Source organism: Myotis daubentonii, chromosome 11 (assembly GCF_963259705.1).
Source record: "Myotis daubentonii chromosome 11, mMyoDau2.1, whole genome shotgun sequence".
Classification (NCBI taxonomy): Eukaryota; Metazoa; Chordata; class Mammalia; order Chiroptera; family Vespertilionidae; genus Myotis; species Myotis daubentonii.
The window spans coordinates 31,538,184-31,554,807 of NC_081850.1; the positions used below are offsets into that span (position 1 = coordinate 31,538,184).

Here is a 16,624-nt window from a genome sequence, read left to right on the forward strand (position 1 = left end):
AGTGGTTCTCAACCTGTGGGTCGCGACCATCGGAAAACACATATAGCATATCAGATATTTACATTACGATTCATAACAGTAGCAAAATTACAGTTATGAAGTAGCAATGAAAATAATTTTATGGTTGGGGGTCACCACAACATGAGGAACTGTATTAAAGGGTCACGGCATTAGGAAAGTTGAGAACCACTGCATAGAGCTTTATACCATATATTTGAATGCTATTTTCCAGATCTTAGAGCACTTCCATGTATTTATCTCATTAGGTCCCTAGAGAAACCTCCCTATAAAGCAGACAGGACAAGTGCTACTATCCTCTTTTTACAAATGAGGAACCTGAAATTCACAGAGGTTAAATGACTTATCTGTAATGACTTGGCCAACTTAGTGCAAGAGCCAAGACTAAAATCCAGGTCTTAAAATGCCAAGGTTAATGCTTTTCCTTTGGTCCATTCTTTCTCCAAGTGGTAATATTCCTAATTTTTACAAAGTTTGGAATATTGTGCTTTATTTTTTTCTATGATTTATTTTTATTTTTTATTTAATTTTATTTTTCAATTACAGTTGACATTCAACATTATTTTATATTAGTTTCAGGTGTACAGCATAGTGTTTAGACACATATAAATTACAAAATGATCCCTCTGACAATTCTAGTACCCACCTGGCATCAATGTTTCTGCTTTTGTAACTCACTCAGGATAACATTCAACCCAATGGGATTGGATACATTTCCAACATATTGTCCAGATTGGCCCATGATGGTCCACACCGGGACCATCCTTGTAGAATTAAAGGTTCCTAAGATTCCTGGACTCTAAGAGATTCTGATTTATAAGGTCTGGAGTGTGGCCTAAGAATGTGTATTTTTAAATAGCTCCCTAGATGATACTAGCATGTAGCTTGATTGACAACCACTGCCCTAAAGGGCATGAACATGATCTGGAGGGTTCTCTCAGGCTTCAAGGTGAAGATAATCAAATGCCAGTTCCCAGAATGTAATAATTTAGCCATCCAGATAGCAGGCATCCGAGCCTGCCACAGCCTAAGCTAAAAGCTTCATCCTTTCCTCTCCTCCTCATGGCCCTTGGCAGACCTCACTTCTGCCCTCACTACCTGGTCTGCCAACTCACATAATGGAGACTCCCTTGTCAGCTCCCTACACTGCTCCATCTCAGCTTGTGGAACTTAAGGGACTCAACTTCCTGAAAAAATTAAATTGAAAAACTTCCTTCCTGATAACTTAGGATCTCTTGTGGAACTTGGCTCTCATAGGAGCCAGAGGAAACGAATAATAAAGAGCTCTGCTAGTTGTCTGATTGGCGGCCCCAGAAATGTTATCACTGGCTCTCAAGTGGCCTTTTAGCTGGAAAATATAAAATCCAAATACCTTTAAGTCCAAGAGGGAGCATCTTGGCATCAAAACGCAGGTATGTGCATACAAATGCACAGTAGTGCTCAGGCAAAGAGGCTTCTTTTCTGGAATCTAAAGGTCCCTGAGCTAAAGAAGGTCAAAGAATGACATGGACAAAGAGAAAGGAGCTATATAACAAGAGTCTTGGCATTTTATTTACCACTGAGAGTAAGAAGACTGAGCCTATTTGGCGAGTGAACGGGAGAGACCATTACGCCCACCTTAGCAGGAAGAACAGAGAACTCATCTGGGTAAGAATTGCCCTGAAGAAGGAGTTGGTGCATAAATTTGTCAACAGTAATTCAGCCATTGGAAGAAAGGGATGATATTGAATATGGTTTGAGGTCTTCACTGACCAGACAGGCATGCCTCGGAGTGCCCATCACTTCCAGGACCCTCTTTTAAGGGACTCCTTTTACATAAGTCATTTTGCTGGTAACACAGAACCCTAAACTCCTGGCCCAATAAATGGCCTGAAGTGAGAACTCAACCTAAGGGTGGTTAGTAGAGGCTAAAGGGGAAATGTGAGATTGCCTGGAACAAAAGTTATCCAATAGAAAAATGCCAATTAAGTCTATCTGAATCTTTACGAAATGTATTTAATGGATTCAACAAATATTTGTTGAGCACCAACTATGTGTAGATACTTTATCTTTTAATTTTATTTAACAAATAGTTTTACAGAAAATACTCTGTGTCAGACACTAATATAAGTACTTTTCAAATATTAATTTATTTTCATAACAACCCTATTAATTTAGCTATTACCATCCCCATTTTGAAGGTAAAATAAACAAATAAATAGTGAGTAGAGAGCCTACGAAACCTACCCCAACGCTACTATATATTAAGTGGTAAGACCAGGCTTTTAAGTTCTAGGGATATATTAACACTAGAAAGACTGAAACGTAGTATATACCTATATTGTCCAAAAGCAGTCAAAATGACTGCATTGTGAAAGAATAATATCGGAGCACTCTTCACTTATGTTCCTTAGCTTTTCCAATAACTCACTTCTATTCGACATTTCTTTCATGAATTTAGGGCGCAAAAGAAATAAAATAAACAACTTATTAGAACAAGTATCACTGCATAAAGATTCGAATAACAAGTACTAGTTTAGCTTATTGAGCAACTGCAACTTATCAAGTATCGACAATTTATCATGTACTTGTATGTTATCATGTGATGGTAATCGAAAAAAAATGAAAACTGTTATTTCAATACAGAGCCGAACTGGTCATATAAGAAATTTACTCAATTCAATAATAAGAGTCATTTGATTATTTAAAATTTCCCCAAGCAGTCAAAATGACTGCTTTTGGGCAATATAGGTATAACACACATATATATACCGGAAATGAAGGAGGGGGGAGGTAACTACAATTATTAATAAACGCATTTATATGTTGTACAAAAAGTCACAAAATTCTAAGACATTGTGTCCTTATATACATAATTGTTTTTCTAATTGAAATTAAAAAGCAGTCAAAATGACTTCCTTGGGCAATCTAGTGTTAATAAACAAAAGAGACCAAAATCCATGTCCTCAGCAAACTTATTTTCTACTAATGATTTGGTCTGGATGTCTGGGGAGAGAGTTAGTGGTACTTGGCACAGAAGCTGAAAAAAATCTAAGGGTGAAGGCTGGCAGCAGAGGCCTTTGAAGTAAATGTGAGGGAGGTGGTTACAGATACAGAAGAAGTTAAAGGCTGGTGGCCTGGAGGTGAGAGCCCAGCAGGACTAACAGATTCCAAGAGCATGTTGCCTGTCATTTTCATTTCCATGAGGCTCAGCTTCGTGGCTGAGTGTGCAGCCTTTTTTCCCTACAGTAGGTCCAGGGGTACTGAAGTCATCTAAGGGAATTTTTATTCTTCACAAACTTAACAGCCCCCAACATTCAGCCCTATGGAGCCCTAATCCTGCCTGAAAGCAAGAACTGCAAGAAATAAACACAAAACACAGTCTCCTTGAGAGGTTAAGAGTAGGAAGTTGCACTACTTTGGGATAAGCATAGGCACAGAAGGGGATGGCAGTTCGTTCTGCTTCAGAGAAGTGTAGGGTTGGTGCAGGGCAAGGTCAATGGGAGTCAATCTCATTTAAGAATGTGATGACATGCCCTAGCTGGTTTGGCTCAGTGGATAGAGCGTCGGCCTGCGGACTGAAGGGTCCCAGGTTTGATTCCGGTCAAAGGCACATGCCTGGGTTTCAGGCTCAATCCCCAGAGTGGGCAGTGCAAGAGGCAGCCAATCAATGATTCTCTCTCACTGTTGATGTTTCTATCTCTCTCCCTCTCCCTTCCTCTTTGAAATAAAAAAATAAAAATAAAAATCATATATATAAAAAAAGAATGAGGCCTGCAATTCCCAGGTTTAGCAGCAGTGAGGCCAGCAGGACAATGTCACTGTACCTTAGGCATTACAACAGGGCATCATCCACATTAGTTTTTGAGTATGATGTGGAATAGCTTCAATTTTATCAACAGGATATAGAGGAGAGGCCCTCTCTCCCCCTCAGTCTGGAGGGGAGTGACGCCTGAGGAAGCCGAGACTCCTGAGGTTGTCATGGAGAAGGAACAGAGCGAAATGGTAGCCACCATGTAGAAACCAAGAGGATTCATTTTCATGTATGAGCACATCTCAGATACCCCTTGGGAACTGTCAGAAATAATTGGGGAGCATGTGATAGAAGACTGGAATATTGCGACAGCATCGTGTAAGTTAAAATGAAAGTAATCCTGTTTTTTTAAATTTCTCACTGAGAACCCATTTAAACCTTCAGTCTGATGAAAACCAGGAGGTCATGAACAAGTCTTTTCTTTGATTTCCCTTTGTCTCACCCAGCTCTCAGCTCTTCTGCACAGGAGAGGCTATGTTTACTAAGGCTGTGCCAAATCCCACTGGTCCTCATTCTCACCTCTGCTGAGTCTCAGGAAGCCACATCCTAGCATTGAGTCAACACTCATGCTGGTGGGGAACACTCAGCAGGAAGCTTCAGCGATTCTGATGCAAGTCGGAAGGATTTCTTGGCGAGGGCTGGCTCATTGGAATGTGGTCCATTAGGCAGAAGAGCTGGGCGTAGCTGCAGTATTGTAAGTGCCTCAAAGCTGGAAAGGTCCTTAGGGATGGCCTCTCTAATTTCCTCACATCACAGATGGGAGAACAAATGAGAGTTTTCTGTGGCGCTCTGCAGGAAGTTCATGTTACCTTGCCCTTTCCCCATACCAAGCCTTATCAGCTTGAAGAGTACCAACCCTCCCAGCCCCCTAAGCACACTGACCTTATCATCTCACTTCTTCCCTCACGCTGAGTAGGGAAATACTTGGGAAAACTTATTGTTGACCAGAATCACCAAACTAAGTTAGCTGAGTTGAATGGTGGTGTAAGATTAAAGAGGAAGCTCTAACCGGTTTGGCTCAGTGGATAGAGCGTTGGGCTGCGGACTGAAGGGTCCCAGGATCAGTTTCAGTCAAGGGCATGTTCCTTGGTGGCAGGCATATCCCCAGTAGAGGGTGTGCAGGAGGCAGCTGATCGGTGTTTGTAACTCTCTATCCCTCTTCCTGCCTCTCTGTAAAAATTCAATAAATTAAAAAAATCAATATATTTAAAAAAAAATTGAAGATGAAGATGATAAAGAAGAGCAGTAATACTAATAACAGTAGTGGCTCCCACTTTTTAAACTGGACAATATGCCAAATACTTTATATACATTTTCTCACTGAATGCTTACCATCACTCTTAAGAAGTAGGTATTATTCCCACTGTACTGAGGTCAAATGCTGAGAGTCACATGCTAAGTCACCAAGTCACCAAGTGGCAGAGGAAAGCTTTGCACCCCAGTCATCCCTCCTTCCCGCTTGTTAGATGCTGCTCAATACCACGTTCTCACCTCAGAAGTGAAGGGAGCTCAGCTGGGCCACGCGGAGCTGGAAGAGTGTTTCTACCGCGGTTCTCTGTAACCGGTTCCCATTCACTGGCTCCCTTGCCTCTCACCTCCTTGTAGGTTTTAGGAGTTTTCTATTGCTTGAGGGGGAAAAACTCGGCAAGTCAAAAATCTTATTAAACTCTAAAAGTCTTAGCCTGTTATTCAGTGGGGGAGGAAACATAGGGATGAAAAGTAGCCTAAAGAGTCAGTCTTGAGGAAAATAAAGTCAACTACATTTCCCATTCTATTCATTTTCTAACCCGTTTAAATGGGATTCTAATTGCATAAAACAACTAATTTTGTTCATTAAAGTTCAATTAAATTAGTCTGAAACTCAGGATAATGGCATTGTTGTTGAATAGCCATATTAAAGATGAAACATAATCTCTCTTGACTCCATTTCCTTTGACAAAATAAAGTTCAGCTACTAATGAGCTCGCTGTACAAGGTCTCTATTATAAATGGCAACAAAGGGGACACATTTGTGAACAGCAGTTTTTATTATCATTATCAACAGCCATTTTCTTTGTTACCAAAATATGCAGAAATGACTATGGGGCCCCTTTTCTCATTATGGCTTTGATTTTGAGGGGAAAATGAAGCAAGTAGCTTCATAATCATATCACAGTGAAGTCACACACTGAGAGCCCACAGGGGATGGCCTCCAAGCCTTGATGCTGGGCACTCTATAGACCAGTGATGGCGAACCTTTTGAGCTCGGCGTGTCAGCATTTTGAAAAACCCTAACTTAACTCTGGTGCCGTGTCACATAGAGAAATTTTTTTGATATTTGCAACCATAGTAAAACAAAGACTTACATTTTTGATATTTATTTTATATATTTAAATGCCATTTAACAAAGAAAAATCAACCAAAAAAATGAGTTCGCGTGTCACCTCTGACACACGTGTCATAGGTTCGCCATCACTGCTATAAACTAAGCAGCCATTTTTATTTCCAGCCTTTTAGGCCTCAAAAAGGCCTCACCGAGAGTCCAAATCTCTGCTTCAGGGCAAAACAAGAAACGTTTATCCATATCCAGGTGGCCTACCCTATTCCTTTCATAGCCTCAAGGAAGAGCCTGCTTGCTTTCTGGAGTCAGGGCAGCAAGCAGCAGCCTGCAACGTGAGCCTGCCTGTGAATGAGCCCCTCCATCCTTGGGCAGCAATGGCTCTTTCCAGGGACAGCCACCAGGATGGCCCAGTGCCATCATATCCCACCACAGGGCCCTGCTGTATTCACAGTTAACCTCAGCTGGCAGAGTGCCTGCCCCTGGTCAGCAGTACAGCAGCTCTTAAGCCTGGTGATGTTAATTTAGTTCCCGGAGCTAAGACAAATGCCCTCAGTCCCCGTCCCAGGAGAGAACAGAGCTGAGGGACAGGCTCAGGGAGGGTCTGTGATGATCACAGGGACTATGGAGATGAGGAAGGCCCATGTTGCAGGGGTGAGAAGTCGGTGTAAAATAAAAGGCCACATTCTCTTATCTGGAATCCGTGGGGCTAGATGTACTTTGTGTGAGTTCAGAATTTTTAGAATTTTAGGAAGTAATTTCATCCCTAATTTATATTATCTAACACCCTACATGAATATTCTATAGTGACATGTTAGAATATTCATACTAAGTGAGATAAAAACTATCAACAGTCCGGGTCAGGTCAAATTTGCCTCTCAATGATTTATGAGTCACGGAAAATCTCTGGGAGCAATAGAGCACCCCACTCAGGGGAGGAGGACCCCCGAGAGAGAAAGGGAAGAGGACTCAGTCATTTATAACACTCCTGGAAGAAACCGCGGTGCAGTGCCCTGATGGAACTGACCTCTCCTGGCCCTCGTGGGCCTCCTGCAGGTAGGGTGTGAGAGGCCCAGCACTCAGTGTGGGCCAGGAATCATCTTTCTCCAAAGAGCGGCTGCAAAAGGCCCGAGCTCCAGTGTTCCGGTGGCCATACTCCGCCACAGGCTCCCAACCCGACCTTCAAGGGCAGCTCTGTGGTCAGGGAGTGCCTTCCCCCTGCGCTCTATCTGCCACGGAAAAGACCGACCATGGCCACCACCACAATCACAAACCTGGCCAGATCAACAGGAGGCGAGTCTCTATTTGGCCCAGTGTATAGTCTTTTCAAATGGGTGAGTATATTAAATATGTTCAGAAGGATTTCTCATACTCAAGATATATTCTCATTACAATACTCTCCTTAGGTCTCAACCTCCAGGAGCTGCAGCAAAAACAAATGGAGTATTTTTTAAATGTTGTAATGGATGAAGACAATGAACACTGTTCAGTCAAAAGTAACTATACTGGTCACAGCCGCACGATTTTGTGAATACACTAAAAACCATTAAATTGTACATTTTAAAAGGGTGAATTTTATGCCACATGGGTTATCAATTTAAAAAAACTAAATAGTTAAAAGAAATGAGTTAATTCAGTGCAATGACTTGAAGCTCCACTCCATTCCCACAACCATATCCTAAGCCTTGTCATCACTGGAAACCCAACAGTAGAGACCTAACCTACTGCCCCTCTTCTGAACATGCTTCTGACTTGAAATCCTTCTCTCCCCTCCTCCTGCTATATCTGTTTAGCAGTTGTCTTAGTTTCCCATGGATACTATAGCACATTACCACAAGTTTACTGGCCTAAAATGCCAGAAATGTATTTTCTTACCTTTCTGGAGGCCAGATGCCAGAAGCCAGTCTCACAGGGCTCAAGTCAAGGTGTCAGCAGGGTGGGCCCTCATAGAGGCTTTAGGGGAGAACCTGTTTCCTTGCCTTTTCCATCTTCTAGCAGCCGCCTGCATTCCTTGGCTTCTCGCCCCTGCCTCTGACCCTCCTGCCTTCCTCTTATGACAACCCTAGTGATTACGTTGGGCTCCTCCTGGTCATCCAGGATTACCTTCCTGTCTCAAGATCCTTAATTTAATAGCAAAGACAAAGTCCCTTTTGTCATTTAAGGTGACACAGATTCTGGTGATTCGGCTATGGGCATCTCTCGGGCTAGGGGGTAGGGGGAGGACTGATCGGTCTTTTACAGCCATCCACTTCCTGGATCCCTCTGTATTTTCCCAAGAAATTCCCTCTAGACACCAGCTACCTTCCTTTATTCATACCCAGACTAATGGACAGAAATACTCTCTCTAGCATCTTCAATTCTCTCACACCCTTTTCCATACACCAAACACTGGGAAAGCCCCTTCCTGAAACAGTCTGTCACCTGCCATCTCTGCTCTTAAAATTGGGAGTTCAATCTTTATGGATGAAATCTCCCTCTTCCTGTGTCAGGCCAACCATTTCACCTCTGCTCTCAATCCCCTTTCCTCCCTTCAGAATCCCTCTATCAATTATTTCCTTTAAATCTTCAATATCTGACTTTAAACAAGTCTCTTGCTCCATGCTCTTAGCGATGAATTATTTTCTCCCATCTATAATAAAAAGTGAGGGCTTCTTGTCCTAGACAAGATAGAGACGACGTTGTTCTCTGGGCTCCTCCGGGCTAAGTATAACTCAAAACCATGGGTGTAATACAACAAACCAACATAGGAGGACTATGAAACATTGAAAGAGGCAGGCAGATTAACGAGGGACTTCAGGATATAGGAACTACACAGGGGTGAATAGTCTGGGTTTGCTTTTTATGTCTCCTGTACCCTGAACTTGGAACTAGAGCAGCCTGCAAACTAGAACCACAACGATGTGAATATAGCAGGCACAGAAAACGAATTCTAAGGCTATAGGAAAAGCCTGCTCTCTCTAGTCAGAGAACCCAGAAAGGAGCACCATACAATGTCAAAATCCTTCCGGACAATATACTAGTACTACCCCCAATCAAACATTATGAATGGCCCCTGCCTGTACAATCTCAGTAGATACCATGCGGGAGTCTGCCTTTCCGCCCCCACCCCAGTGTTGTGTAGGTAGAGACTGAGTGGCATCAGCTGGAGGGCCTGAGGACACCTCTCTCCCTGCCAGCATGCTGTCAGTGGAGACTAAGTGATGTTTCCAGTGGGAGGCAGCATCCCCACCTTCCTAAGTAGAGAATGGAAGGAGGATCTTGGAGAGTGGAGAGCTCAAAATGTGAATTCTTTAAACCTGCATAGGAACTCACTGAGTAGCTCACATGTGAAACTGACCTACATTAACTCACCAACAAGTTTGAGAACTGAGCCAAAATGTGGAATAGTACCTACATTTGCAGGGTGGCGTCTGGGCAGCACACAAACAAAGCAGAGCAGAGGAGAACAGTAAGAGCACTGAAAATTACATGGTCATTGGAACCACATCCCATAAAAGTAGGCTAGGGCCTGAGCACTAAACCAAAACAGGCGGATTTCCCACTAAAGGGAAAGATTTAAGTAGAAGCCACTCTTCTAAACATAACACCCAAAATGTCCAGGTTACAGATGAATCACTGGTCAGGCCAGAACCAGGAAAATCACAACTTAAATGAGAAAAGACAATCAACAGACACTAATACCAAAATGAGTTAGACCCTGGAATAATCTGAAAAAGATTTTAAAGCAGCCGCCAGAAAAAGGCTTCAATGAACAATCATGAAAACTCTTGAAACAAATGAAAACAACAGAACATTTCAACAAAGAAATAGAAGATATAAAAGAGAACTGAATGGAGCTTATGGAATTTAGACTTACAATAACCAAAATAAAAAACTCACTCAAGGACTCAATAATAGTTTGGAGATGACAGAGCACAGAATCAGTGAATGTGAGGGCAAATCAATGGAATTTAACCAATCTGAACAGAGAAAATAGACTTAAAAGATCATCTGAGTACCCAAAGACCCAACATTTCTGTCACTGTAGTCCCAGAAAGAAAGAGTGTGAGGTTAAAAAAATACCCCAAGAAATAATGGTTAAAATTTCCCCCAAATTTGGTGAAAGGCCAGGAAGTTGAACAAACTCCAAAAAAAAAAAAAAAAAAAAAAAAAAAAATCAAAGCCAGGACGCATTATCATCACACTTCTGAAAACTAAAGAGAAAGAAGAAAATGTTTAAAAAGAGAAGAGAGGGTGCATGTCCAATAGGAACACAAATTTCAATGTTAACAGATTTCTCATCTGAAATCACTTGAAATGCTTTTCTCAAGGTCACTCTTTCCATCACGCCAAAGAAGTTTCATCAAACCCCTTTGTTCTCAATCCTTCCTTACCTCCAGTCCTTGGCAGCACTGATCCCTTCTCTGTCCCTATAGTTTTGCCTTTGCCAAAAGGTAAATCTCATGTATTTTTAATAAAGATGATGCCTTCTTTGTTTACGACTCCAGTGCTAACCTGTCGTTTGAGCTTCAGACTCATCCATCCAATGCCTTTTATTTGGGTCAGGTTTAGAATTCTCTTTGTCCCTCATGCAATGAGAACTTTGAGTAATTCAAATTTACTTAACCTCTCTGAGACTTAGTTTCTATCCAGGAAAGAGGGAAGTGATGCTTACTTTGCCAAGTTCTTGGGGAGGCTAAGTAAGATAAACGCCACTAAGGAGCCTGCCAGGCTGGGTATACATGACAGATGCTCCGTACGTCATTAGTGTCAGCTTCTCTTGATGAAGTTCCATTTCTAAGGAGATCTTCACCTTCAGAGGCTGGAGCACGGGGTTTTTACATTGTCAGCCCACTGATGCAGATCTCAGGGTCTCAACACCAGGAACCATTCTCCCCACCACAGTGCTGTTTGTCTCTCCACTGTGCTGGGTGAGAGAAGGCGTAACCCCTCTGACGACTGCCATCTGAATCCCCAGAGCTTGTAGTACATTGAGTCTTGCAACCAACCAATTACTTCATATAATGAGAATGTCTCAGGATCTCTAGTTAGCTTCAAGTTTAGGGGGCTGATTATTATGTAAAACAAAGATCGTTTCATTCCCTATACCTTTTAATTAAAGGCAAAAATAAAGCATAGTGTTATCTTGCAGCATATCCTACTCCAATATGATTACTCCTGGACCTCCAGGCCACTCACGGTCACGTAGGCATTTCGGCCTTGTTTCCCATCGGATGGGTGCAGGGAGAAGTGGCAGACAGACATTTACTCCCGCATATTTTTGTATTCTGAGTCCTCATGTTTTCATATATAATTACCCAATGGCAATTTATAATGTATTCTGAGAACCCATGGGATATTTTAGTGTTGATGCTTCTTCTCAATTTCTCTCTAGAAGAACTAAACAAAAGTACCTTAATAAAAGCAAACTGACAAGGATCACATTGTTCTCATTTCAAACATACATAATAGAACTAAAAGGTTGTGAAATATGCCAGGCAGTTGTTACTAATCCTCTAACCTCCAGAGAAAAGGCGTGCATTTAGAATTACATTAGAAATATAACAGCTAGCAACATTTTTTTTTTAAATACTAGAAGGACTTCAACTGATTTCATGCTACACACACACACACACACACACACACACACACACTAAAAAAGCAGTTAGTGTAACGCAAAGCAATGAACATTACAACTGAGGTGCCCTGCAGTAAGTGGAAAAGCTTTAACAGCCTTTCTGGTCATAGAACTAGTAAGGACTGTCGGATGCAGTGACACCAAGTGTCTCTCTCCAGAGCCACGTACATCTGTTCTTGGCACTGTTTTGCTAAGGCTGTAGACAGCTGTACTTGGTTATACAACCACTAGTTAGGTGAGACTACAAAAAGCAGCTGTATTGGACATCACACAAGACTCTGTATATTCTCTCCCTGTGGCAACCAATGAGCAATCTTGCTGACAGGCAAACATGTACAAAACGAATGATCCTGTTTAGATTAATTCCTCTTAATGCCTTACACAGGCCTACTTTCCTGGCATATCGTAGACACAGCAGGTCAGTGTCATTCAAAACCAAGAAATATAAAATGCAAGCTTGATTACCGGATAAAATATCTGACTATAATGGCAGAGAATGTGAAGTGCTCAGTCTGGGAAAAATAAAGCTGGCGGGCTCTTCCCCAGCTCAGAGTTCAGCCATGAGGCACTGGAAATTCTGCTCTTAACTCTACCCTGTAACCCTATACATCCACATTCCTTGCCATGAAACTCTGAAATGCCCTCCAATCCCTGGCTGTGGGATTTGGCCCACAGATGTTAACCAACATCCCAGACAGGGCTGCAATGCGCTTACTCAGCTGGGCTCGCTTGCTTTCTACCTCTGCCATTGACCTGAGAAGACCTTACCTGAGTTACCCACGAGGTCCAGTAGGCTGACAGGAGACACGTGGAGCAGATATGAGAGCCAACCCAAGCCCTGTCAACACAGCTGCCAGCCAAGCCCAGCCTGGCACAGCCAACCTACAGACTCATATGCAAAAGAAGTGCTTCTCCCAGAGGCCACTGAGAGCTGGCAGCTGTTATGGGGCATCACTGGGGACAGTGTGACCTTGGGCAATCCCTTTCCCACCGCCGATCCCGACTAGTCCTCTATGAAGCAAGGGAGGGGCGAGAGCAGCGGTTCTCAACCTGTGGGTCACGACCCCTCCGGGGGTTGAACGACCCTTTCACAGGGGTCGCCTAAGACCATCGGAAAACACATATATAATTACATACTGTTTTTGTGATTAATCACTATGCTTTAATTATGTTCAATTTGTAACAATGAAATTGGGGGTCACCACAACATGAGGAACTGTATTAAAGGGTCGAGGCGTTAGGAAGGTTGAGAACCACTGGGCTAGATGATCCCTACAGCCTCTTCTAACAGCAACTGGGGACCAAGAAAACCGGATGGAAAGAGCCGAGACTCCAGGTGCTGGGATCTCTTCCAGGCCTGGAGGAAGGAGTGAGGAAACCCCAGCTGGCCTATGGGCAGGCGGAAAAGCCTTGTCCCCGGTGACTGCCCCTGATGCCGGCACCGTGTCCATGATAGCCAACTCCCAAACAAACCAGTTTTCCTATTGGTTGAAACCTGGGTGAATAAGCAAGTCAGGAGACAGAACTGGAGAAGATGGAAATCTTTATTTTTAAACACTAGTACATTTTCAGGCTTTTTAAAAAGGGAAAATCATATTAATTCAAAACTATGCATAGAAGCATATTTATTTAAACTCTAATTTTACAAATACATAATGAAAGAAACCTCTTATAAATAACTACTTAGAATATGTATTATGAAAAAAAGTGTTTAAAAATAACAGCCCCAGGTCTCCCTCTTTAAATATATAAAATTTCCATACAATTCATAAAATTTCCATACAATTCATAAAAATTCGTTCTCAAGAGCCAAAAATTTCACAAAGGCCAACAACTCAGTTCTCAGTAGACACAATCAAAAGTGATAGGGATATAAAAAAATGTAAAAGTTCTGTACAAGGGAAATACAGGTAGCACATGGGTACATTTCATCACCATCCATGCCATTTGTGGTTTAAAAATATTTTATAAAAACTGCCATTTAAAACAACTAAGTGAGAATCCTTCCCTGACTGTGGAAAATATAGAAATGACCACTCCGCCCTCAGGGTGGGAGGCTCCCACCTGCCGGGGGAGGGGAGTTTCCCTGTGTTTCCTGCCTCGAGACCTAAGCCACACCTGGGGACCCACAGCCTCTGGCAGCGGCGTTTTTGGTGGGTGACTCACTATTATTTCCTTCCACTTAGAAAAATCCTTTGGGATCGTAAAAGACAATTGCGTACATGTGAAAGCAAGACTAGGGGGTGGCTCCAGGTTGTATCCAATTAACAATATGTGTTTTCTGCGGTTTGGGTTACCACGCTCTGGGAAGCCTAGTTTTCCACCGTTAGAGACACAGTCGTCACCCACTGCAGTGGAACGCGTGGCACAGCCCACAGCTGCCTCTGCCTTTCCTCTTCCTGCCCACGCTGCGCTGGTGCTGCAGCAGTACACGCAGACTACTGTCTCTTCTGGCACTTCTTCTGGAAAGAGCTCCTCAAAAACGTGCGGTACACGGGGTCATCCACATATTCGTTCTTAAACCTGGAGCTCAGCACTCTTTGTCTCTTTTTCTCCCCTTGGATTATGTCTGCTCCATAAAATGTGTCTTCAAATCGCATATCAGAGGCTGTGGACTAAAATTAGCCGGTGTTACGTTGCAGAAGGGCACAGCATTTGACCACGGCAAGAGTGTACAAAGATTGATCCAGGGGTGCCAGGGACAGGTCACCAGCCCAGGGTGAAGGGCCCCACACAGGTGGCTCTGGAACCTTCCTACCCTCCCCTCTCCACCTCAACCCTCTTTCTTCAGGGTCTCCAACCCCAGGGACTTGCCCCAGCACCAGCAGGATTAAAGTCTCATTTAAATCTCCCTCACTCTCCATTTTCCCACTGGTTCCTGCCCAACCAGATTTCTGAGAAATTGGTCAATAGTCATCTCTAATTCACCCCTATTCCACTCGAGGTCTCTGCCCCCACAACCTCCCTGAAATTGTCCTTGCTCAAGTCCTTGTTCCTATGACACTTTTCTATCCTAAATTTATTTAACTATTCTGTCACCTACTGCTCAAAGCTCTCTTCTCTGTCATTTTATAAGCCCCTCCTCCTGACTCCCCTCCTCTTCCGGGTACTCACTGTTGATGGCACGGGGGTTCCCCTTTCTTAACTATTTGCTCAACTCTGATGCCCCTGGGATTTTACATTTGGCCATCTTCTCTCCCCATATGTTCCCCAGGTCTTCACGCCCACATTCATGGCCTCAATTCCTGCATCTATTTCCATGATGCTGACATTTCTCATCCATCCAGACCTCCTCCTGTGCTCAGGCCTGCGTGTCCAACTGCCCAGCAGGCATCTCAGAGTGTTTACCCCACAGGCACTTCGAAATCAACCTTTCCTGAATGAAACTCAAATTCTTCCTTCTCTATCCCTGTCCTGCCTATCTCTCTATATAAAAGCCTAAGCGACCGGCCAACTGGCTGACCGGCCAACCGGTAGCTATGACGCGCACTGGTCACCAGGGGACAGATGCTCAGCACAGGAGCGGAAACCACAGGCATGGGAACATGGAACAGACTGATGAATCTCAGAGGGAAGAGGGTACAGGGGAGGGTGGGAAGAGATTAACCGAAGATCTTATATGCATATTAGAGGTCCAATGCACGGATTTATGCACCGGTGGAGTCCCTCAGTCTGACTGCGCCCTCTTGCAATCTGGGACTCCTCAGGCGACAGAGGAGAGCCGGTTTTGGCCTGATCCCCGCAGCCAGGCCGAGGGACCCCACCAGTGCATGGATCCGTGCACTGGACCTCTAATATTTCACAAATGGCACAACTCTCCCCACCCATCTAGCTACAATGATCAGAAACCTAAAAGTCATTGTAAATTCCCCCTGCTCTCAGCCTGTCCAGTAGCCCTCCTACACAAAGCCCTCCATCCTTTATTCTTTAACACCACTGACCCCATGGTGCAGGCCTCACACATCCTTTTCTGAAGCATTGCGACAAATGCAACACTTCAAGCTATCTTCTACAGAACCAGTAGATGCAAGTTCTTTAAAAACTTTCAGACTAAGTGACACTCGTGCTTATAATCTTTCAATAAAGACAACATCCCAACGCCTTAGGCCCGTGGTCGGCAAACCACGGCTCGCGAGCCACATGCAGCTCTTTGGCCCCTTGAGTGTGGCTCTTCCACAAAATACCGACTTCTGCACATGGGCCACGAAGTTTCAATCGCACTGTACGTGTGCAACCGCACGTGGTATTTTGTGGAAGAGCCACACTCAAGGGGCCAAAGAGCCACATGTGGCTCGTAAGCCGCGGTTTGCCGAGCCGCAGTTTGCCAACCACTGCCCTAGGCTGTACCTATATAACCTGGCAGAATCCTATCCCAAGTTCCGGTCAGACTGACTTGTTTCAGGTCCCGGCCACACTCCTGGCTCATTGTGCAAGCCTGTCTTTAGACACACTGTTTCCCTTGCATGGAACAGACTCCACCTTCTCTGCCACAGGCAAATCTGAAGCCCTCCTTTAGGGTCCCTGTAACACTTCCCACGGCAGTGCAGTGGAATGGGGGCAGTGGCAAGGACAGGGACAGGTGCGTTTCTCCCCATCAGGGGTTTCCCCAAACCCTTAAGGGTGAGGATATTAGGGACTGAGTATTGATTTTACACATTTTCTCAATACCAAGCAACATGCCCAGTTCTCAGCCACTGCTCAGTAAGTGTTAGCTGGGGGAATGAATGTTAGCTTTTCTGTTAGGATCAGGTAAATTCTACATTAGAAAGCACTGTTTTTATTTCCTAACTCCCTACTATTTTGCCTCCTAAAATCATTCCCAAATGGTTTTCACTGAGTTGGATCACACAGAATAACCAACGTGTAGACTAGAGCATCT

General features: G+C 43.7%; 1 protein-coding gene across 5 annotated transcripts in view; it reads right to left on the reverse strand.

Annotated features, from left to right (window-relative positions):
• Nucleotides 1-13,271: 13,271 nt before the first annotated feature.
• Nucleotides 13,272-16,624, reverse strand: part of KDM4C (lysine demethylase 4C) — a 337,267-nt gene continuing 333,914 nt past the window's right edge. For all 5 annotated transcript variants that reach the window (XM_059656697.1, XM_059656696.1, XM_059656699.1 and 2 more), the window contains one exon: nt 13,272-14,360. In XM_059656697.1, coding sequence (XP_059512680.1) covers nt 14,184-14,360 — 177 coding nt within the window. In that variant the 3' untranslated portion in view covers nt 13,272-14,183. The remainder of the gene's footprint in view (nt 14,361-16,624) is intronic.